This window comes from Stegostoma tigrinum, chromosome 19 (assembly GCF_030684315.1).
Source record: "Stegostoma tigrinum isolate sSteTig4 chromosome 19, sSteTig4.hap1, whole genome shotgun sequence".
In the NCBI taxonomy this organism is placed as follows: Eukaryota; Metazoa; Chordata; class Chondrichthyes; order Orectolobiformes; family Stegostomatidae; genus Stegostoma; species Stegostoma tigrinum.
In genome coordinates, this window is record NC_081372.1 from 54857727 (window position 1) to 54881841 (window position 24115).

The following is a 24115-nucleotide window of genomic DNA, read 5'->3' on the forward strand; positions in this document are numbered from 1 at the left end:
TGTGAACTTGAAACTTATTTTGATGTAGTGTGGTATTTGTATCGATTAAGCCATGTGTTTCTCAGAAAATGTATTTTTAAGTATACCTTGAACTTCTCTGACTTAAGTGTGAAGTGACTGCTTTGTGAGTGCTCGACTGCATATTGACTGACTGCACGCTTTATTGCCAACCTGTGTAGATATATTGACCAGTCTTAACTGGGTAGCTGGAGGGACATAAATATTAACTTTATCCTTGGAAATGGAAAATATTCCTGCTGGATAGTACCCTAGTCTGGATGTGACATGAAGACAGGAATGGAGTCTGTTGTAAGGGTCATATTGTTTCAGTTAGCTGTGCTGTTTCCCTCTTTGCTCATGATTGAAAACATGGCCACCCAGGCAAGGGACCGGAGAGTGCCTGCTGCCTGTGCATTGATATCGAAGGCAGATCACTGTCTTGAAGAGCAGAAGGAGAAAGTTGCAGAGTTAAAAAATAATTAAATGCAGTAAATTTGAAGTTGCAATAGTTTTAATATTTAAAATATTGAACTATTCAGTCTCATTTATGGAAATATAACTGGAAATGCCTCAGGGTGCAGTTTAGCTTGAAGTTCCTTCATAGCACCTTTCAAATCCATGACCTGTACCTAAAAGGAAAAGGGCAGCAGATACGTGAGAACTTTACCTGCAGGTTCCCCTCTAAGCCACACAACACCCTGACTTGGAACTGTATCACTGTTCCTTCACAGTCATTGACTCAAAATTATAACTATGTACTTCCTAACAGCATTCTGGGTGTGCCACCCTTCATCAAATGCTATGGTTCAAGATGACTGCTCACCAGCACCTTGAGGACAGTTGAGCGTGGGCCATAAATGCTAGACTAGCCACTGATACCCCCATCCTGTGAAGAAGTGAAAAGAATACCTGGGGGAAGCTCTTAGTCAGGCACATGCAGGAACTGAACAAAGAATACTTGTTAGTTATTAAGTGCAGAATGTGGGGAACTTTAATTTTCTGGTGTTATCCATTAATTTGACTATTGAAAGTATACCTTTAAAATGAATAAATTCGAATCCAGAATTCTTGAGTCCTAAATGTTGGAAATTTGCCAGGAATAGGAATAGTTGTTGAAGAAAAGAATGAAATTAAGCATATTTCCTGTAATGTACACTGTTTGTAGAACCTTTGACAGACTATGACCTCTTTCTGACACTACTATCACTTTCACTGGCCAACCAGACTAGCTAATAGCCTCACTTAAGGCCACTAGTGTTGTTTACTAAGTTTTTATTTTCTCCCTTTTAGTTCTCTGTCAATATAGTTGACTCATAGCTTTTGTAGAGCTAGTCACCCTCTCATTCAGTTTTTGTTTCACGGATTGGCAGCAGCTCATAGCTGCAGTGGTGTGCAGTCTGCTTGTTTTTAGGCAAGCTGTGTTTCTGTTTTATAGAGTAATAGATAGCCTCCTCCTTATTTAGCTGTCCACTTCTATGCTTCTACACGAGCATTTTAAATGCTGGGGGGAGGGGTTTGGCTGTTGTCATTCTTCTCATTGTGTGCTGATACTAGTTTCTACAGTTTTGTACCAGACTATTTTGTTTCTCATCCAAGCTTTGCAAAGATTTCACTAAATATACATTAAAAGTATGGAAGCTTAGAAAATATGATCTAACAGGATTATTGAAGTTAAGGTTCTTATCACAAAGTCCTACACAGGGAATCCCTGCCTTATGAATACACACAAACGCAATCCTACACAGGGGTATAATTTCAAATTTTTGACGGACAAACATTACTTAAACTATCGAACAGCTATTTCATTGTCCTGTATTGTGTTGTTGGTAAATCACTACAAGTTATGTTTAATTCAGCTACTTATTTAAAAAAAATCACACAGTAACTACAAATTGCATTTATATAAGTCATAGAGTAACACAGCGTGGCAACAGGCCCTGGTGCCCGCTCAACCAGTTCCAATTGCCTGCATTTGTTGCATATCCCTCCATACTCTTCCCATCCCTGTATCTATCCAAATGTTTTTAAATGTTGCTATTGTACCTGCCTTAACTACTTTCTCTGACAGCCCATTCCATATATACACCACTGTCTGCATGAAGAATTTGCCTCTAAGGTCCTTGTTAAATCTTTCCGCTCTCACTTTGAACTATGCCCTCTAGTTTTCAATCCCTCTTCCCTGGGAGAAAAAAAGACTGCACTCATCCTATCCATGCCCCTCATGATTTTATACCTCTCAATAAGGTCAGCCCTCATTCTCCGACGTTACAAGGAATAAAGTCCTATCCTGGGCAACCCCTCCCTATAACTCAGGCCTAATAGTCCTGGCAACATCCTTGTAAACCTTCTTTGCACACTTTCTGGTTTAACTATGTCTTTCCTATAACAAGGTGACCAAAACCGTATGCGATGTTCTAAGTGCGGCCTCACCAACGACTTGAGTGTAACATAACATCCCAAATCCTGTACTCAGTGCCTCGACCGATGAAGGCCAGCATGCTAAATGCCTTCTTTACCGCCCTATCGACCTGTGATGCTGCTTTCAACGAACAACGTACTTGTGCTCATAGGTCTCTCTATTCCACAGTACTGCTGAGGACCTTGCCATTTACTGTATATGTCCTGCCTTGGTTTGACATTCCAAAGTGCAACACTTCTCACCTTCCTGTATTGAATTACATTTGCCCATCCTCAGTCCACTTCCCCATCTGATCAAGATCCTACTGTAATTTTTGATAATCTTCCTCACTATCAATAATGCCACCTAACTTTGTATCATCTGCAAAATTACTGATCGTGCGTTGCACATTCACATCCAGTATGCAAATCACAAATAACAAATGTCCCAATACCAACCAATGTGGCATACCACTAGTCACAGGCTTCCAGTCCGAGAAAACAGCCTTCAACAATCACACTCTACTTCCTACCATCAAGCCAATTTTGAATCCAGTGAGCTAGCTCTCCCTGGATCCCATACAACCTAACCTTCGTGCCTGCCTTGCGGGACCTTGTCAAAAGCCTTATTGAAGTCCATCCACTGCCCTACCCTCATCTATCCTCTTGGTTTACTCTTCGAAAAACTCTAAATGATTTGTCAAACTTCCCAAGCGCACATCCATGCTGACTGCTCCCATATTAAGACCTTGATTATCCAAATGTTGGTCAATCTTGTCCCTCAGGACCCTGTCCAATGACTTGCTTATCTTGTTCTTCGAAGTTCTGCTAAAGATGGAGTCCTGGTGTTTGATTCTTACACAGATTTTCATCCCTCAAATCTGTAATGTTCGATATTGATGATTCTTTTAAAGTCCTTTCATCCAAATTACTACATGTCTACAGCTTGCTTTCTAAGCAAAAAAGTTCCCCTTATACCTGTTGCTTTCAAGGTTAACATGTACATTTGTCATAAAGCAGCGAATTAAAAAGCAGTTGTTACCTTCTCCCTCCCCCAATTCACCAGTTACCCTTGCTGAGCTAGGGTTTCCTGGTTGAGTGATTCCATTTTAAAGTTCCTTATTGTTTTCAAATCTGTCCCTGGTTTTGTCTGGTCTACTATAACCTTCAAGCTCTATGCACACCACTAGTTTTGGTTGACTTTGCATCCCTGGTTATAACCTGCTGCACCATTGGTAGCTGTGCCATAAGCTGCAAAGAGTCTGAGCACTGGCGTTACCTTCCAAACCATTCCACAACAATTTCTTTTAAGATGATCTTTAACACCTCTTTGACCAGACTTTTAGTCTTAACATCGAGCATCTCCTTTAGGTTTTTCAGTCTCAAAACTTAGTAAGTCACTCTAGGGATATTACCATGATAAGTGCACCATTTAAAAATAGAGGTCAATGTTGCTAATTTGTGTAGAATTTTATTTTTAAAGTCTTCATGGAGTGGAGTGATAGGTCTCAGGTTTGCCTCCTGAGATTTTCCCTGGTATGCCAGATTTTGGGAATTAAATACAAAAAGGCAACTTCCTGGAGTGTGAACTCACCCCTTGTAACTCATCAACTTGTATGATGCACAGCATAGCAACTGCTTATTCTGTCATGTCGTTCTATGATTAGGTCATTGTGGCATTAATGTTCTGCACAAGCTTCCTCCCAATTTACTTCATTTAACCAATTTATCAAAATATCCTCCTATTCCTTTCTCTCTTGTTTATCTAGCTTTGCTGTAAATGTATGGCGCTACTTTCCTCAACTACTTTTCGGGTGGAAGCAAGTTCCACACACTTCATTCTTGCAATTAGGAAATTTCTTTATTCCCAATTGGATTTATCAGCTGTTATCGTATATTTATAACCCACTGTTTTGAACTCGGCAAGTGGAATCATTTTATTTGCATGTCACAATTATTCCAGCACAGAATTGACCATATTTTGTGATTTCATTAATTGATCACCTTTCAGCTATTTGTTTTCCAGAGAGAAGAGCCTCACTGTTTTCACGTTTTCTGTATAATTCTAACCTGTCAGTTTTTGTATAATCCTTGTGAAATGTTTTTGCATCTTCACATGACTCCATTTCCATTTTTATAATCTGGAGAACAAAATTGTACACAGCACTTGTTTCAGCACAACAAAAGTTCTGCACAATTTTATCACCATTTTCTGCTTTTCAGTCTAGTCCCTCGAAATAAAACACATTCTTGTTGTTCCTTTTCTGCATATGTGAATCTGCGTCTCCTCTTTAGTGATTTTTACATACATGTCACTTGATTTGTTTACTACATCCGTACTAACCCAAACATCTGACCACCTTACTCTTCCCACTTTAAAAGCACCACCTCACATTTGTCAATATTGAAATTCACTTAGCAAGTGTACTTCTAATTTTCAAGCTATTAATATTTTGCTGTACTTGTTACAAGTAGTAAGTACTCCTTCTAATTTTTAGTGTCAACACATTTTGAAGTTGTACTTCTGATTCCTAAGTCCACATCATCAATGTGAATTTTGAACAATGCTGGTCCCAGCACAGATCCATGTGGACCATAAGTTGCCTGTTTTTGCCAGTCTTGTAACTGCGCTTGACTCCTCTTTATTCTGCTTTATAGCCACCTTGGTATCCATTCAACTACCTGTCTTCTGACTCTATCTGATTTGACATGAGTCTACTATGTGACAGCTCAAGAAAATGCCTTTTGGTGTCACTTCAAAGTGGGATCTTCACTTCTGCAACCACTTACTATGCTTATGGTTTTTGAATGTAATTCTGCTACGTCATTGAGCAATAACACCATTACTTTTCCCAACATTGACTTAAGTTAATTGGCCTAAAACCTCTTGAACTTTTCCTGCCTCACTTTTTTAAAATATAGGAATAATATAGGCATTCTAATATTTCCAAGTACGTACTGCAAAGCACTGGAAGAACATGAAAAAATGTCATTTCAGAAAACTCATAATTCAGAATTGTATTCAACAATAACGTCTTCTTCAGCAGGAGCCAAAACTACTAATAATGTGGTTATGAGTGGGAAGATGAAGCTGCCCCAGTGGACCAATGATCAGTTGCACCATCCCATGTTAAAGGTCATGAGCCTTCCAAGTTCAGTCCCTTGTAACTGTTTGGATTACTAGATTTGCTGCTGTTCTATGGACTGGGGAAGGAAGAATTTCAACTGTGATTTTGAATTGTTTTGGCTTTCCTGTGAATTGTCTTAACAAGTGCACATATATGCATTTTGGTGAAGGCTATCGTCCAACTCTTGTGATCTTCCCCTGTGCTCAGATGTTCTACTCGTGCCTGATTGTGCAGACCTAGTCACAAAGTATAATCACCAGAATGATACAGTGGAAACTTTCTGTATCTCTCTATTCTACCTCTGCAGGGGTTAGTGACGAGGAAAGAAACTGGGGTTGTGACCGAGCTGGTCAAGCTGTTATGCTTTGTGAACAAAATTGTGGTATCTGACTTCCAATTCTTGCTGCATGATCAATCAATACTTAAACTTTCAATGCTATTAATTTTAATTGTTGTGCAGTGGCTTTGCTCTGTCTGCATCTGGCTTTCTTTAATTGCTCCGTTTGTTTTCTTCCTGCTTTCAATAATTTGGATTCTAGAATGAGAAGGTAAGGCTGTAATCAGTGAGTGGGTTTTAGCCTATACTCCTACCTTATCGAGATTACTGCAGGGAAGCTTTAACCTATTACAACACAAAATCAGTGATACCATTGACTTGTAACAGTAATTAGGAGCAAGAGCTTTCATTTCTGGTGAGCTAAATTGTATCAAGTCACTTGTACAAGTACGCTGACAATTGCCAAGAAATAAGTCCAAGACACAATGCAATATTTACCAAGTGGTTCCTTGCAGGTAGTTTCAAGTAAATTTCTGAGTACTGTGGTTTTTCTCTCAGTCCTGTTAAAGCTGTTATTTCATTAAGGGATGGATTACAATTGAATATGCTGAAATCCAGAAATGGAGAAAAATATGCTGGTGATCAAGCTAGTTATGTATTGAACCATATGAAATTGAAATAAGTTCATGGCTGCCCTAAAAAAGCATGAGCATATACCATTTCAGCCTATCCCAACTCAGAATGCTAAATAAAAACTGAGGAAAAAGGAGTGAGAGAGACTTATTCAGTTACTTTCAAAAATTCAGCTAGAATCTGACTACACAAACCTAAATTGAAATTGAGTGAAAACACACCCACAGGTTCTGCTCCATTTGTGAAGGACAGGACAATGTTGCAGATCTGTCTCAGTACTGTGAGATTTGTTTTGAGTGGGTGGTTTTTTGGATACTTGAAAGAGGAAATCTTGTAGGGTTGTAGAAAAGAAGCAGAGGACGGAGACTAATTGATAGCTTTTTCAAAAGAGCCAAAAAAGGGTTGGTGGGCCAAATGGCTTTCAGTGTTTTATCTTGTACTTGTAAGGTGAATCAAAGGGTTACAAAAGAGAATAAAAGAACAACAGAGAAGTATAGCACAGGAACAGACCCTTTGACCCTCCAAGCCTGTATCAATCATCATGCCCCAACTAAACTAAAAAAATAAACATTCAGCCCTTATTTGATCTATATCCATCTATTCCCTCCATATTCGTGTAACCATCAAGATGCCTCTTAAATGTCACCAATGTGCCCACTTCCACCATCTCTCTGGCAATGTGTTCCAGACTCATACTGCTGTCTGCGTCAGAAACCTCCTTCATATGTTTTCCTTAAACTTGCCCTCTTTCACCGTGAACCTGTGTCCACTTGTAAATGAAACTTCAACTCTGCGGGGGAAAAAAGCCTCTGACTATCCACCTTATTTATGCCTCTCAATTTTGTAGACCTCTGTCAGCTCTCCTCACAGCTGCCATCTTTCCAGTTGAAATAATCCTAGTTGTCTAAACCTTTCCTCGTAGCCAGTGCCCTCAAGACTAGGCAACATCCTTGTCAACCTTCTCTGCACTGTCTCTAAAGCTTCCATGTCTTGCTGGTAGTGTGGTGACCAAAACCCCACACAATACTCCAAATGCGATGTAACAAGGGTTTTTATGTAGCAGCAGCATGGTTTGCCAACTCGTGTACTCCATGCCATGGCTGATGAAAGCAAATATGCCAAGTGCTGCCTCCTTAATCACCTTGGCCATCTGTGTTGCCACTTTCAGGGAACTGCTTACCTTCAGCGACTGGTGCGCAAGGACACCCAAGTCCTGCTGCACATTCCCCTCTCCTAATTTACAGCCATTCAGATAGTAATCTGCCATTTTGCTTTTGCTGCCAAAGTGATTAGCTCACATCTATCCAAATTTTACAGCATCTGCCATTGATTTGTCCACTCATGCAACGTGTCCAGATCGTGCAGAAAAATCTTTGCATCCTCGTCACAGTTCACCCTCCCACCCAACTTGGTATCATCTCCAAACTTTGAGATGTGACACTTTGTTCCCTCATCCAAACCATTCATATATATTGGGAATAGCTGGGGTCCCAGCACCGATCTCAGTGGCACCCCACTAGTTACTGTCTGCCATTTGAAAAGGGCCCATTAATTCCTATTCTTTGTCTCCTCTCTGCCAACCAATTTTTAATCCATCTCAACACACTTTCCCCAATTCTACGCACTTTAATTTTACACAATAATCTCTTAGGCGAGACTTTGTCAAATGCTTTCTGAAGGCCGAAATATACCACATCACTGGCTCCTCCTTGTCCTACCTATTAGTTACATCTTCATAGAATTCCAACAGATTTGTCAAGTATGTTTTCCCCTTCGTAAATCCTTGCTGACTCTGGCTGATCCTGCCACTGCTTTCTAAATGGCCTGCTTTCAACTCACTTGTGAAAAATTCACCTTGCCACGTGTGGAAAGCATAAAAGATTGATTGAGGTGCTCAGACGTCAAGTCTTTGCTGGATTCCTCATCTGATTCTGCCCCATATCTCACCGTTGCTCAGGCTTAAATATTCTCACGTAGAGAACTAAGAACAGACACATGTAATTAAACCCATTTTGCTTTTGCTTCCAAAGTGAATAACCTCACATTTATCAAAATTTTACAGCAACTGCCATTGCCCACTCTTGCAACCTGTCCAAATCATGCAGAAAGATCTTTGCATCATTGTCACAGTTGACCCTCCCACCCAACTTGGTACCATCTGCAAACTTTGAGATGTTACACTTTGTTTCTTGATCCAGATCATTCACATATATTGTGAATAGCTAAAGTCCTAGCACTGAACACTGTGGCACCCCACTAGTTACTGCCTGCCAGTTTGAAAAGGCCTTATTAATTCCTACTCCTTGTTTTCTCTCTGCCATTGAGTTTTCTATCCATCTCAATACACTTCCCCCAATCCCATGCACTTTAATCGTGGACAATAATGTGGGATTATTCAGGACTTTTCAAAAGCTTTCTGAAGGTCAAAATATAGCATATCAACTGGTTTCCCCTAGTCAGCTCTACTAGTTACATCTTCATAGAATTCCAACAGAATTGTAAAGCATGATTTCCCCTTCATAAATTCAAGCTCACTCTGTCTGCTCCTGCCACTGATTTCAAAATGCTCTGCTGCAAAGTCCTTGTTAATAGATTTGAGAATTTTCCTCACTACCAATGTTAGACTTACTGGTCTATAATTCCTTGCTTTCTCTCTACCTACCTTTTTGAATATTGGAATTACATAGCTACCTTAAATAGGCAACTGTCCAATCTGCAGGGACTGTTTCATAGTCTAGAGAATACTGGAAGATGACCACCAATACATCCGCTATTTCTGGAGCCACTTCCTTACGTACTCTGGGATGTAGATTATCAAGCCCTGGGAATTTATTCACCTTCAGTCCTATCAGTTAACCCAGCACTCTTTCTGTACCAATATTGATCTCCTTCAATTCTTCCCTCTCACCAAATCTTGCATTCTCTAACATTTCTGGTATTTGATTTGTGTCTGGTATTGTGAAGACAGAATCAAAGTGTGCGTTCAGTTGCTCAGCCATTTCGTTGTCCCCTGTTATACATGCCCCCATTTCTGCCTTTAGGGGACCTACATTTGTCTTGCCCAATCTCTTTCTCCTTGTGTTCCCAGAGAAAATTTTAGTGTCAGCCTTTATGTTCCCTGCAAGCTTTCTTTCATACTGCATTTTCCCCTCTTTAATCAATCCTTTGGCTTTTCCTGCTGAATTCTAAACCGCTCCCAATCCTCAGATATGTTATTTTTCTTGGCCAATCCGCATGCTTCTTCCTTGGAGCAGATGCTATCTCTAACATCCTCTGTAAGCCTGTCTACCTTAATGCAATTTAGGATACCCGAAACTTCCTTCTTCGATAAATTGACGTTTTCTAGAATATTCACACACTCTTCCCTTATGTCAGCATCCTGACTAATTTAGATGTAATTGGCCCTTGCCTAATTTAAGTGCCCTCCTTTGAGGGCTATTCTTGTCCTTGTCCATGACTATTCAAAATCTTACGGAGTTATGGTCTTGAAGCCCAAAATACACTCCTACTGAAACGTCGATCACCTTTCCTGGCTCATTCCCTAATACCAAGTCAAGTATGGCCTCCTGCCTGATTAAATTGTCAACACACTGTCTCAAAAAGCCCTCCTGGACACATCTAGCATGTTGCTTTCCACCTGATCCCTGGCATTAAGGGAGTCCCAATCAATAAGAGAAAAGTTGCAGTCACCCACCGTAACTACCTTTTTACTGTTTTTTCACACCTTCAGTTCAGATGCAACCTGTCCTCTTGTACAGATCCCACCTTCCCAGAAGACATCCTAATGATTCATATAACTAAAGCCCTCCTTCCTACACCAGATCCTGAGATTACTACCCTGGTAGCCCTGCTTTTTAGCTCCCTACCTAACTCCCGGAATTGCCCTTGTCGGACCTCGTCCTCCTTCCTACGTCAATGGGGTCAATGACTTCTGTCTGTTTTCCCTCCTGTTTCAGGATGTCCTGTACTCCCTCAGAAACATCCAGGGCCACAGCGCCAGGGAAACAACATACTTCCCTCATTCACGACCACAAACACCTGGCTGTGCCCCTGACTATCAGTCACCTACTGCTATCACATGCCTGGATTTTGCCCAAATTTCCTTAACAGCAGAACCAGCTGTGGTGCCACAAGCCTGGCTGCTGTTTGTACCATCTCCTGAGAGGCTAACCCTGCAACAGTATCCAAAATGGTATATCTGTTTGACAGTGGAATATCACAGGAGACACCTGCATGTCTCTCCTGGTGGTCACACATCAATCTCTCTGGATCTGTGGTGTGACTATCTCCCTAAAGCTAGTTCTGTAGAAACATAGGAGCAGGAGGAGGTCATTTGGCTCATCAGGCCTGCTTCACCGTTCTTCACTATCATGGCTTATTGTCCAACTCAATAGCCTAATCTTGCATTCTCCCTGTAACCTTCGGTCCCATTCACCCCAAGTACTATATTTAGTTGCCTCTTGAGAACATTGCGTTTTGGCATCAACTACTTCATGTGATAATGAATTCCACAGGCTCACCATTCTTTGGGTGAAAAAATGTCATAGTCATAGAGTTGTACAGCATGGAAACAGACCCTTCGGTCCAACTTACCCATGCCAACCAGATATACTAATTTAATCTAGAACTATTTTCCAGCATTTGGCCCATATCCCTCCAAACCCTTCCTATTTCTATACCCATCCAAGTGCCTTTTAAATGTTATATTTGTACCGGCCTTCTCACTTCCCCTGGTAGCCCATGCCATACAGGTACCACCGTCTGCGTGAAGAAGTTGCCCCTTGGTTCCCTTTTAAATCTTTCCCCTCTCACCTTAAACCTCATACTTTAGTTTTGGACTCCCCTGCCCTGGGGAAAATCCCTTCACTATTCACCCCATCCGTGCCCCTCATGGTTTTATAAGCATCACTAAGGTCACCCCTCAGCCTCTTATGCTCCAGACAAAATAGGATATACTCAATGATACACCAGGATGTACTCAAATAACTACTCCCAACATAATGTGTACGTATCCTGGTATAGCGGATGGATAATTACCCCCCCTAACTGATATTCTTGACCTGTCCATGCTCCTTAAATCTTATTTTTACAATGTATTGTATATACAAGAACTACAAATTGGTTGTGTAAAATTAAGTTGATTATATGCATGAGACTGCTGAAGTTGTTTTTGCTAATGGATCCTAACTACATGCAATATAAATGTCGTCTGAACGTTTGTGTTTTTAGTAAACATTGAACTTTGCATCTAAATGATTTTTAAAATAAAAATTAAGACACAAAATGAGTGCAAAAGAAATTCATATTTTAGGGAAGAGCATTTGGCTTTATTTGCTACCATGCTCCCAGATTCCTGCACAGAGTTAATAAAATCCTACTGTGCTTGCAAACTGCGGCAGTAATAAGCTGAAAGTAGCTTAACAGAATATTCTTTTTATCTGCTTATTTAACAAATATTTAACAATTAAAAATTTCTTTCTGGAATTGAAGAGTTGATTTTTACTAATTATTTCAATGCGGTACAGAATCTTTAGCAATACAAAGGCTTCCAACTCCTTTGACTTTTTTTCATTCTTTGCACAATAGTTCTTCGATTTCAACTTACCATACCATTACAATTTTTGTGCACAGTGGGTGTGGTATTTTGTAAGTGGTACATTTTTAATGGTATGTCTTAGTGTTGTGGATAATCCTGGGGACAGATTCTGAGAATGTTACAGCAGTATTACCGACATGTTGCTGTACTTGTGTGTCAGGTGGGTGTTGCATTCCTGGAGACCTGATGGTTAGGTGGCGTGGAATGTGCTGCTTTTAAGACTCTGGGCAGTTGTTGACCAGCCACTTGAAATATGTGAGAGACGGAAAACTAATCTCAAAGAATGTCCTGAAAAGAGTCGGAGCAATCTCAGGGCGTAAAATGAAGTATGTTCGAATAAATTTCAGCTGAGATGTTAAACCAAGCCTGTCTGCACTATAGATCCCATAGACTCATTAAAAGTAAAATAGAAATTCTCTTGCTATCTCAGCCAACATTCCTGAATCAACCAATACACCCAAAAAAACTTTCGTTCATATTTTGTTTGTTGGACTCAATTTGCTTAAGTTGGAGAGCACATTTGCTACATTAAAAACAGCAACTTGTTGTAAAACACTTGGGATGTCTCCTCATCCCTGTCCTAAATTGTCTACCTGAATCCTCATACTGTGACTCCTGGTTCTGGACACGCCCACTATTGAGAACATCCTCCCTGCATCTACCCCATCCAGTCCTGTTAGAATTTTACAAGTCTCTGAGATTCCACCGCTCACCCCACTGCACCCCCCCCCCCCCCCCACACCCCACCCATTCATGTGGGCTGTAGCAAAAACAATCCCAACCTAGTCAATTTCTCCTTATACGTCAGACCCAGAATCACCCTCTCTGCCCTCTGTATGTGTGGCAATGTCCAGTAGACTGCTTCATGAGTTCCCACACCTGGCAGGAGGAGCATACCACTGCCCTAACTGCCACCTCCGCTCTTGTTCACATAAAAATAGGAATCTCACCTTGCCTGTCCTCCTCCTTAGTACCCTTTTTTTTTGGTTAGAGGAGGTGGGAGGAGCGGGAAACACTTATTTCAGGTTCAACCGCTCCTTGAAACGAGTTTCTCTGCGATATTCAGACCAGTCGTGGTGGCTGCAGTGCCATCTCCCAATATTACACTCAGTGATGTTTGCCACCGCCTGATTTGAAGCTGTTCCTCGCATTGGTCGCAGGTTGCAACCACCTTCATGAGCCCTGGTTTAGAGAGGGTAGAGATTAGTCAGGGTTCCTCCTGTTATTCAATAGATTATGCTTTTCTAGTGAGAAATATTTCTCAACGTCCAATTGATGGCCGTTTTACTCTGATACCTCCATTAGTCTAAAAACTATTGACACAGTGCATCTTGAAATTTGTCTTAATTATTTCTTTTTTATATCTTGTGTAATTAAAATGGTACTGGACTATGGTGACTTAAATGCTTTTCAATGTATGTCTCTTAATACAAGTGATAATAAATTAATATACTACATACTGAAGAATTGTCACTGTATCAAGAGGGTGGTACAGATGTCACTGAGGGGCATTTTGGGAGGCAGCATTGCAGTCACCACGTCCAGGGGGTGGATCATGACAGGACACCCTGAGTAACTGATACGATACAATTTCAACCGGACTTTGCTGTTTTCAGTAAGTTCAGTGCATTTTTGGATTAAATAGCAGGTACAACCAGCTGCAGTTAATGTCACTACTTCTCTATTTTCACACCTAAATTAAGTAGTACCTTTGTCTTTGTTTAATATGGCTAGTTTGCATATAGCAAATTTCCATAAACATAATGCAATAATGACTGGAGCGTTTGTGTTGATGGATGAATAAAGACTGGCCAGGACAGCAGAAGTAACTCGCTTGCATTGCATCCACTTAAGAAAACTGAAAGGATTTCAGTTTAACACTTCATCCTAAAGACAGTTCACCCAGTGCATCACTCCTGTACATGCTGGGTGGCAGCATCGATTAATGTGGAGTGGGTTCTGACTTGGGGAAGAGTGTAATAATTGAACCAAGCTATCATTTCAGACCTGCCCAAGTCCACATCCAGATTCCCCTGTTTCTTCCCATCCACGCCCCTCATTTTCTTCAAGTCCAGTCTCTCAACCTTGATTTCCCAAAGTGGGTAATGAAGTTGCAAAGTGAGTGACCAGAATCCTTAGAGTTGTGTCAGAACTGGCAAGGTATTAAGAAGTAAATCATCATATAAACTTTTGTATTTTTAACTTGTAAAATGTACATCTTCCAAAGCTTAGGGTTTTTTTTCAAAATTGAGCCTAGGAAAGGAGCAGTTTTGTTGTTTCATGGTGTGTTACATTAATTATTGCAGTAAACTCATGCTTTGTGTAACAGCATGAAATATATGCAGTGGTTGCAAGATGTTGATAGCTTTTTCGGATTGACATTTAATTCTGTGTGATATCGTCTTCTAACAGGAAATTGAATGTTGTGTTAATAATGTTGTATTGTTGTTAGCACGGAAGTTGTGTTCTGCTGGATACTCTCTTAACTTAGTAGTTGGAAATGATATTGAGCCATGCAGGTTTGGAGACTTTGCTGACATGCAGTCCAACAGTAAATATTCTCACTCTGGCAGTAGAAAAGATTGCAACTGCCTTCATGGACCCTGGTTTAGAGACGGTAGAGATTAGTTAGGGTTCCTCCTGTTATTCAATAGATTATGCTTTCCTAGTGAGAAATATTTCTGAAAGTCCAGTTGATGGCCCTTTTACTCTGATACCTCCATTAATCTAAAAACTATTGACACAGTGCACCTTGAAACTTGTCTTAATTATTTCTTTTTTTATATGTTGTGTAATTAAAATGGTACTGGACTATCGTGACTTAAATACTTTTCAACGTATTTCTCTAAATACAAGTGACAATAAATTTCTATACTACATACCGAAGAATTGTCACTTTATCGAGATTAGAGGTTAGTTGATGCCTATGGAACTGTATCCCAAAATATACAGTGCCTTGCTGAAAGAAAATTATCTTCAGCATGTTTATTTGGGAGTGTTTTGTGTTGAATATCTTGATCCTTTTGAAGAATGTTAAATATCTTTATGTATAATGCTTTTATCTCTCTTGCTGAATGTATTCAGTATCATTGCAGCCATTGAGATGGGACGAGGTGGCTACTGGGCCAAACCTTGCTCCTTGATAAATTAATTGACCTTAGCTGGGATGTTGGTTTAGAAAACTAACCAAGGTGTTTGCTGATGATTACCTAGTGAACCCTGCTGGATAGAGGGTGTTAAAACATGGCAGTTGCAGCTGGAGTGAGCTATTTGACCCTTCAAACCTGCTATGCCGCTCAGTAAGACAATGTCTGATGAGGCCTTAAATCCAATTTACTTTCTTTACCACTGGTATTGAATTCCATGTACCACTTTTTAACTCCTTATTTCACCTCCTTATCAATATATGCTTGCATAAAGATAACTTATCTTCAGTAACAGTTACTTGCATAGTGTCTGAAAATGTAGACACTACTCCCTTTAGTCATGTAGTCAAATAACTGAAGTACAAGACTTACCACCCAGATAGTACTGAGGATGTACTGCACTATTGAAGGTGCCATTATTTGTATGGGATGTAAGATTGAAGTCCATCTACCAGTTCGTTTGGAAAGGCAAGGACATACAATGGCATTATGTTGGAGAAGAGCAGAAGAGTTATCCCAAGTTGCCCTGGCCAATTTCTGTACTCTCACTTTATCATGCCATTAATTACATTACATTCCTTACTTTAACGGTCCCACATCCCATCATAGATGTGCTTGGAGGCTTAGATTAGTTCACACGTCAGCGCAACATCGAGGGCCGAAAGGCCTATCCTGGGCTGTGTTGTTCTACATACTACGTTCTACACAATGTTAATAAATAATCTCAAAATAGTCTCTTTTCTTCCTTCTTACAAGATTTTAATTCAATTGGTTACCTTCATCTGAGGCAACGTTATTGAATTGAGGTGACTAATGTAACCAGCATCATTGATTTATTTTAAAAATTATATAAAAATTGATTTAGATAATGAAAAATGTTGTTAATTTCCTTTAATGTTATTTATCAATGACGCACAAGTTCTGCTATGTGATCTGTGTTCTTTTCAATCTTAGGTTGTTCCACAGTTAGTCAAATCACTGAAGAACCTGATTATGTCTGGTTACTCTCCAGAACATGATGTATCTGGAATTAGTGACCCTTTTCTTCAGGTAAAATCTCCACTGAAAAAATAACCACTTAATATCTGTTATTCAGTTGTTGGTTTTGTCTTTTCTCAAAGCACTCGATACTCCTTTTGCCTTGAATATGGGAGTAACAATGCATTTGAATTGAACAATACAGATGACTTGTCTTCACTTCTGTTTTAACTAATTACTAATTAACTAATAGGCAAAATTAACATTTTTTCCATTTTTTTCATTTTGTCATTTTCTTCATTCCTCTCATCTGACCTTTAAGTATAATTTTTACTGTGACACTACTGACCGGTATCAATTAGCACCCATTTTCTACATATCTCTCCTGGTCATTCTTCATATGTAAGCCACAATAACAATTGTTTCCAAAATGCCTGCAGCAGCCTGACTAAGACCAATCTAGTTCCAATTCATTTAAGTCTCCAGCAGAGATAAGTGATCACAATTTTGTCCACAATAACCTTATGTATCTTGGACGAAGTTTTTCATTATTCCTTTAGTCATATGCTTTTTGTTCTGATTTATAAAACTCAAAAAGTTAATGGTCTTTTTATAACTTTCAACACACGCTTTTTCAGGAAATGATGTACTTTGCAAGCACCAGTTTGTTGAAGCTGTCCCTAACCGTGCTACAGGTTTCCTACAATGTATGGACTTCAGTGGTTCGAGGTAGCAGCATATTCCCTCCCCACCTTGTCCAGAGAATCTAGGGGTGTATAATATATGCTGCCCTTTCTGCGATTCATGCACACCCCATGAATAAATTTTTAAAAATTTTATCCATCAAGGTCATTTCATTGACTGTGTTCTTCAATTCCTTGCTTTTCTTTCTAAAAGTTGACTTCTGAAATTATGTTGTATTTGCAGTCTTTGTCTACCCTTTAGAAGTTTTTTACGTTGCTTGGTGTTTGTTATACCTGCTGCAGATATGTATTTGGCAAATTTCAAAATCACGTTCCTCTGCTTTAGTCCAAGAAAAAGAGCTGAGAACTGTAGTACACAACTGTAACGGTTCAGTCTGAGAAATGGCCACTAATCCCCGATCCATAATTTTCTCTCAGCCAACTTTGGGATCATGAAACTTTATTCCCTCTTCTGAATCCTTGAGTTTTTTAATAACTTTCCAGAAAGATATATCTATTTTAATGTCTTCCTTAAATGTTGCTAATATGCCTGCTTCCACCACCGCCACTGGCAGTGCGTTCCAGGCACCTACTGTCCACTGAGAGAAATTTTCCCCATGCTGCTTCCCTAAACATTACCTCTGTCCTCCCACCACCGCCAGCACCCCCCCCCCCAACCTCACCTTGAACCTGTGCCGCTTTGTGGTTGACCTTGCCATCCTGGGAAAAATCTCTCACTATTCACCTTATCTATGTCTTTCATAATTTTGTAGAAGTCTATCAGGTCAGCCCTCAGCTCCAACTTTCCAGTGAAAATAATTCAAGTTTATCCAACCTGTCCTCATACCTAAAACGTTCCAGACTAGACAACATCCTGATAGGTCTTCTCTGTGCCCTCTCCAAAGCATCCAAGTCCTCCTCGTCGTATAGTGACCAGAACTGAATGCAGCATTCCAAATGTGGCCTAACTAAACTATTATGCAGGTGTAACATAATTTACCAACTTTTATATTCGATTCCCCAGCCCATGAGGGCAAACATGCCTTACGCTGCCTTGACTGCCTTGTCCACGTATGTTGCCACTTGCAGATATCTCTAGATCAGTATGCCTCAATCCCTCTATATGTTAATGCTTCTAAAGATTCTACCATTTATTGTGGCAGTGCAATTTTTTTCCCCACTTATTTCTATGATCAGCTTTGTCTAAGAAATAACTATTTTTCAATGGCCTTCTTTACAGAACTATAGAAGCACCTAATGATGTCTGCCAATGGCATCAATATCATGACAGGAAAATACTACTTTATAGAATGTTTTCATTAGAAATTTAGCTTGCATTTCTGCCTTTTAAATAAGAACTGTTAATAAATGACCTTTTTTAAGAAAAAAACAACTCCTGGTTCTTGCTTTTAACTTAATTTAAACACAGATTTTCAAAAGCAGTCATATTTTACTGGTTTGAATAGTGATGCCTCCAAACCTGTTTCCTTCCCTTTGACTTTATTTTATCTTTCCCTCTTTGTTCTAATCTTCCATTTATTGTTTATTCTGTCTCCCCTGACAGAAAGACTTCTGTCTTTCTCAACTATCCAAATCTCACTCTTGCATCTTCTGCTGCTTTCCATTCTTCACTTGGTCCCTTGATCCCATCCCCTGCAGCTCCCCATTTATTTTTATCAACTGGCTAACAGCTATGCATGAAAGCGATCATGATTGTCAGCACTAAGTTAACTGGGTGTCAGCTCCCTCGTTGTGACCAACACTGAGACTTCTGTAATATGTACGGTGGAATATCATCACCTGTTTCTGCTGCTCATAAGTTCCAATTAAAACTTTTACTTCTTACTGTTGAATTATTGAACTCTGCCCAGGTTCTGAATCCTCTCTTTTTTTTCTTCCACGTGTTCCGTAAGTACAACCTCTATCACATTTGGTTGCTGTCTAGGCAAAGTTTTTCAAACCAAAAAAACAGACTTTTTGTGGTGCACATTTTCATTTGCCATTTCCTGTTGGGAAAACTAGATTTTGAATTCTAATTATTTTGCTCCTCTGTAAATATAAATATTTTTAGTTTTTAAGTTTGTTTCCCAATCTCGTGTTGAGATGCTTTTAACTTTTGATTGAAGTGTATTGTCTGAACCATTGTCCATTGTCTGTCTGTTTGAGTGTCCCACTGTTCATTCAGGTTTATGCATTTTGTGGGTTTATTTTTTACATTGCAGGTCCAGATTTTAAGGTTGTTGAGGATGTTGGGGAAAAGTGATGATGAAGCTAGTGAACAAATGAATGATATTCTCGCTCAGGTGAGTGGTTTAGTAGATAAATTCACAGCACGGTGACAAATTCCCTCTGCAAAATATCTCTTGGGTATAGGACCAAAACATTAGATAAAGAAAAGGTCACTTGTTATTTAGCCATTTGCTATGAAAGTCTAGTCTTGCATTTTCAGATGTTTTAATGACCTACAGTCTTAGTGTAAAAATTTATTAGATTTTATTACAGCAATGCTTTGAACATAACTGTGTCCTGCACCCCAAGTTGTAATGAATTGGGATTTGAGCACTTTGATTCCTGAACTGCAGACACCGAGTGCTATATGTTCCTCTACACACAGTAAAATATGCAGTCTCTTCCATTAAGTAAATCAAAAATCAACATACTGTCTGGTAGCCTCAACCTAGAGGCTTCCATCAGTTACCCCATGGCTTCGTCATTCAATCTTGACCCAACCTCTTATCTTTTAGGCTATAAGATCATAAGAAGTAGAAACAAGAATAGGTTATTTGACCCCTTGAGCTTAAGCTGCCATTCGATAGGATCATGGCTAATTTGGCACATCTCACATCCACTTTCCTGCGTTTACCCTATAACTCTTGATTTCCTACTGATCATGAATCAATCTATGTCAGACTTAAATATGACCCTATCACTGCCTATAGCAAGGCATTCCAAAGGCTGTTAACCCTCAGAGGAAATTCTCATCTTTATCTTAAATAGGCGCCCCTTTTTGCTGAGACTATGCCCTTTGGTCCTAGAGTCAATAAATATGGCTTTGGAAAAGCACAGCAGGTTAAACAGCATCAGAGGAGCAGGAAAATCAGTGTTTCAGGCCAAAACCCTCCTTCAGTACTGTGGAGGGGAAGGGAAGCCCAGAAATAATAGAAAGGCTGGGGCTAGGGGCAGGATAAGTGGAATGGAGATGGGCGGATGCAGGTAGGGGGTTATTGTGGTTAGTCAATGGGAAAAGTCGGGAGGTGACTCAGAAGATGGACAGGTTGGCGGTGGAGAAATTTTGAAACCAGTGAAATCAGTATTCAGGCCATTGGACTGTAAGCTCCCAAGGTGAAATATCAGGTGGTGTTCTTTCAGTTTACGTTTGGTGTCACGCTAACAGTGGAGCAGGCCAAGGACAGACATGTCACCAGAGGAGTAGGGGTTGGGAGGGGGAGTTAAAGTGGATGGCAACGGGAAGGTTGGGTTGGGTGGTGCATGCAGAATGCGTGTGCTCCACAGATCAGTCCCCCTCACATCTCTTTGTAGCCATATTGTCTCTGTCTTCTGTGACTTTAAATTAATTACCACTATCATCACAGGGAATAATTTTCTCAGGGCTAATGAAAAAAAATTCAGAGGTTTGTGTTTTTTTTCCAAGCTGCTTCCTTCTAAAAGTAGAAACTCATTATTTTAGCTGAAATTTTGATTGTACCTGTACTTTTAGAATACCAATTCTACTCCCTTCATGGAGACCCTTGATCAGAATTCCATTGCTAGCAAGTCTGGCAGTATCACTATGCATCCTGGAGCTCCTCCACTGCAATTGAAGGATGTGAATTCAGATTAGGCTGAGGGCTGCCTGAGCCTGTGAAAGCCACATTAAAAGCTAGAGAAATAGTGATTGAAATTTTATCCATTTCAAAGCTACTTGCTCCCTGGGGTTCTTTCCAGGACCCAAGCTTGCAATTACTGGCAACATACCCATTTGCACAATCTTATGAGGAGGTGGTATTCTAACTTGCTTCTTTTCCACTTGCTGTCCATTTAAAAGTTGTAGGCAACTCCTGAGGCTGTAGGCCCAAACAGAGGGAACCTCTATCTTGAGGTGCTCTCTAATGGCATTTAGATTTTGTTAATATAAATTAGAGCCACATCTGCCAGGTCACTACTATGAAGTTGATAACCGCCAACTCTAGTGGGCCATGGAAGAGTGGTATAAATATGGGATGTCTTGCAGGAGCCTGGCAAACTATGCCAGGCACCTGTATCACTTTGTCCTCAGCCAAGAGTCAAAAGAAAATTGTAATGTATGAAATGCACCAAAGCCTCAGGAAGCACAAATAAATTGCTGTACCTTCATCAGAATTCAAATATTGATGAACCACTTAATTTGGTTTTATTCCTGTAGCAATAGCACCAAGCCAGCACTGAAATTCATATATTAGATAGAAGATCTAAAGATCCCTGGTTCACTCCTGGGTTTCGGCAAATTGGGCACTTCCTGATCCTGTCAACCTTTGGGGTGGCACGGTGGCTCTGTGGTTAGCGCTGCTGCCTCACAGTGCGAAGAAACTGGGTTCAGTTCCATCCCCGCGTGACTGTGTGGAGTTTGCACATTCTCCCAGTGTCTGCGTGAGTTTCCTCCAGGTACTGTGGCTTCCTCCCACGGTTCAGAGATGTGCAGTTCAGGTGGATTGGCCATGCTAAATTGCCCGTAGTGTTCAGGGATGTGTAGATTAGTTAGGCTATAGAGAAGTGGGTCTGGGTGGGATGCTTTGGATTTGTTTGGCCAAAGGGCCCATTTCCTCACTGCAGGGATTGTATGAATTATATCACATTACTCAGTTAAGTGAGAAACAGAATGTCTTTTGGGCTTGACTGCTGCATCCTGTTAATGTTGATGTTATGCTCGTACTTGCTGAATGTATTAAACTGTAAGAGATATCAACTTAATGGCTGTTCCCAACAAGCAAGATATTGACCATTCTCAAACAGCCCCTTCTTGCAGAACCTTCAATGTACCCAACACTAGATATGTTTTGTGATAGAACAACATTTTGCCAATTTAGATTGTCTGCAATGCTTACTGTGGGCAAGTATTTGCTGGAAACTCCGTGTATTTAGTACACAGGACGAGGTCATTGCTGACAGAACAGGTATGTAGACGAGATAATAAAATGTGAGGCTGGATGAACACAGCAGGCCAAGCAGCATCTCAGGAGCACAAAAGCTGACGTTTCATCTCTGAAGGGTCTAGGCCCGAAATGTCAGCTTTTGAGCTCCTGAGATGCTGCTTGGCCTGCTGTGTTCATCCAGCTTCACACTTTGTTATCTTGGATTCTCCAGCACCTGCAGTTCCCATTATCTCAGGTATGTAGATGAGCCTAGTTTCAACTCACTAAAATACATGACAGCCACTTTCTAGTTTGTTTCTCAAAGGAGTGCCTTGACCAGTCAGAGTGAACCTTCCTGGTTTAAAATTTAAAGAAGACTTGGTTGTTAACTGTCGTCATTGTTATGCTGGTGCATTCTCCATGACAACACCTCTACCAGAGGCCACTTGCAATCTTAATAATACTGTGCCCTCATACAGTATGAATATCGTTTTCTCCCTTACTTTAGTATTTCTTGTGAATTTTCCTGATGTGTACAAGATGAAAAGCTTTGAGAAAATTTTTTTTTGTAATACTCATATCTGAGATTATTAAATCTTGGAAACCCTACAGCTGTATCAAGAGTAGAACATTGCCCTGGATGTAGCTGCTTCCTATGCAGTGAGACCTGTTGCATGCTTGTACGTTGTAATTTCCAGCCTCTATTCTTCTGGGTCTTCAAAGGTAGAATGCGGTTTGCTAATTTCAGCCACAGTTCAGCAATCAGTAGGTTTTCCATACTGCACCACATGTTTTTATAAAACTACGATGATTAATATCGTTTTTGGTAATCAACAAAATTCATCAATAATAAATGATGTTGAAAGTGGACTTGGTCCTCCATGTTATTTGTGACATTTTGTTTGATTTCTCTAAACAAAAGAAAAATTAATTTTCTCCACGTTATGAAATGCTGATCAGTTTGAGAAAGAAAATATAGTTAACTAAGCCAGTATAGTAGAGTATCCGATCAAAACCCAAGACATACAAATTGTAGAAAGCTAGTGGTAGGCCAGAACTTTTTAGAACCGGCAGCTTATAAAGCTAATAGTGACCAAATTGACTATGAAAGTAAATTGGTAAGGAATATGAAAACAAACAGCAAGCGCTTCTATGAGTATATGAAAAGAGAATACCTTTTGGACAACAAAACTGGGGAGTTGATTACAGGGAGCAGGAAGTTGGCAGATAATTTAATCCAATGTCTTGCATCAGCCTTCAGGGTGGAGGGCACTGTATACATCCCAAGATAAGAGGCAAGATGCAAATGGAAGGAAAGATCTTGCAACAATCTCAATCTTGCGGGGCAAACGAGTGAGATTAAAGGCATACAAGTTGCTAGACCTGATGGCCTGTGTCCAAGGGTTTTAAAGGAAGTTGCTGTAGAGATAATGGAGGCGTTGGTAGAAATATTCCAGAATTCACTGGATTCCTGGAGGGTTCCAGTGGATTGGAACCCTGCGATTGTTTGCCCTGTTCGAGAGGAATTGAGACAAAGCAGGAAACCAGGCCAGTTATTCTGATGTCTGTCATTTGAAAAATACTAGTCCATTTTTAAGGGAGAAATAGCATGACATTTAGAAAAGAACAAAATAAGCTCAGCGAGCAATCTCACATCCAGAATAACACCAGTGCTTCGTCGGAGGCTCACTGATGATGTTACCTAGAATGGTGACGAAATGTCTGAAAACTAACCTTCCTGCTCAGCGAGCAGTCTCCCATCCAAAATAAGCGCTCGCGGTATTAGGGGTAATGTATTAGTATCGGTTGAGGATTGGTTAACACACAGAAGACACCTTCAGGCTTAATTTTTAAGTTCAAAAGACGCAACTTATATGCTGTAGAAGCCAGCCCTAGGCAGTCAATTATTTACTACTTACATTGGGGATTTGAATAAGGGGGCAAAATGTAATTTTTTCCAAATTGCTGCTGATACAAAAATAGTTAGAGCGCATTGTGATGGGAGTGTAAAGAATCTGCAAATGGAAAGAAATTGAGTGGGCAGAAACATAGCATGTAGGTGCAGATAGTAATTAAGAAAGCTAATGAAAGTTTTAGCCCTTATTGCTGGGGGTTTGGAATTTTAAAAATGATAAGTCTTGTTACAAATGTACCACTTTACCTGGAATA

At 40.1% G+C, this 24115-nt stretch overlaps 1 protein-coding gene across 1 annotated transcript in view; it reads left to right on the forward strand.

Moving 5' to 3' along the window:
• Positions 1–24115, forward strand: part of LOC125461358 (AP-1 complex subunit gamma-1-like) — a 139559-nt gene that overhangs the window by 74213 nt on the left and 41231 nt on the right. Inside the window, exons 7-8 of the mRNA XM_059652849.1 lie at positions 16132–16227; positions 19061–19141. Of these exons, the coding sequence (XP_059508832.1) occupies positions 16132–16227; positions 19061–19141 (177 nt within the window). The remainder of the gene's footprint in view (positions 1–16131; positions 16228–19060; positions 19142–24115) is intronic.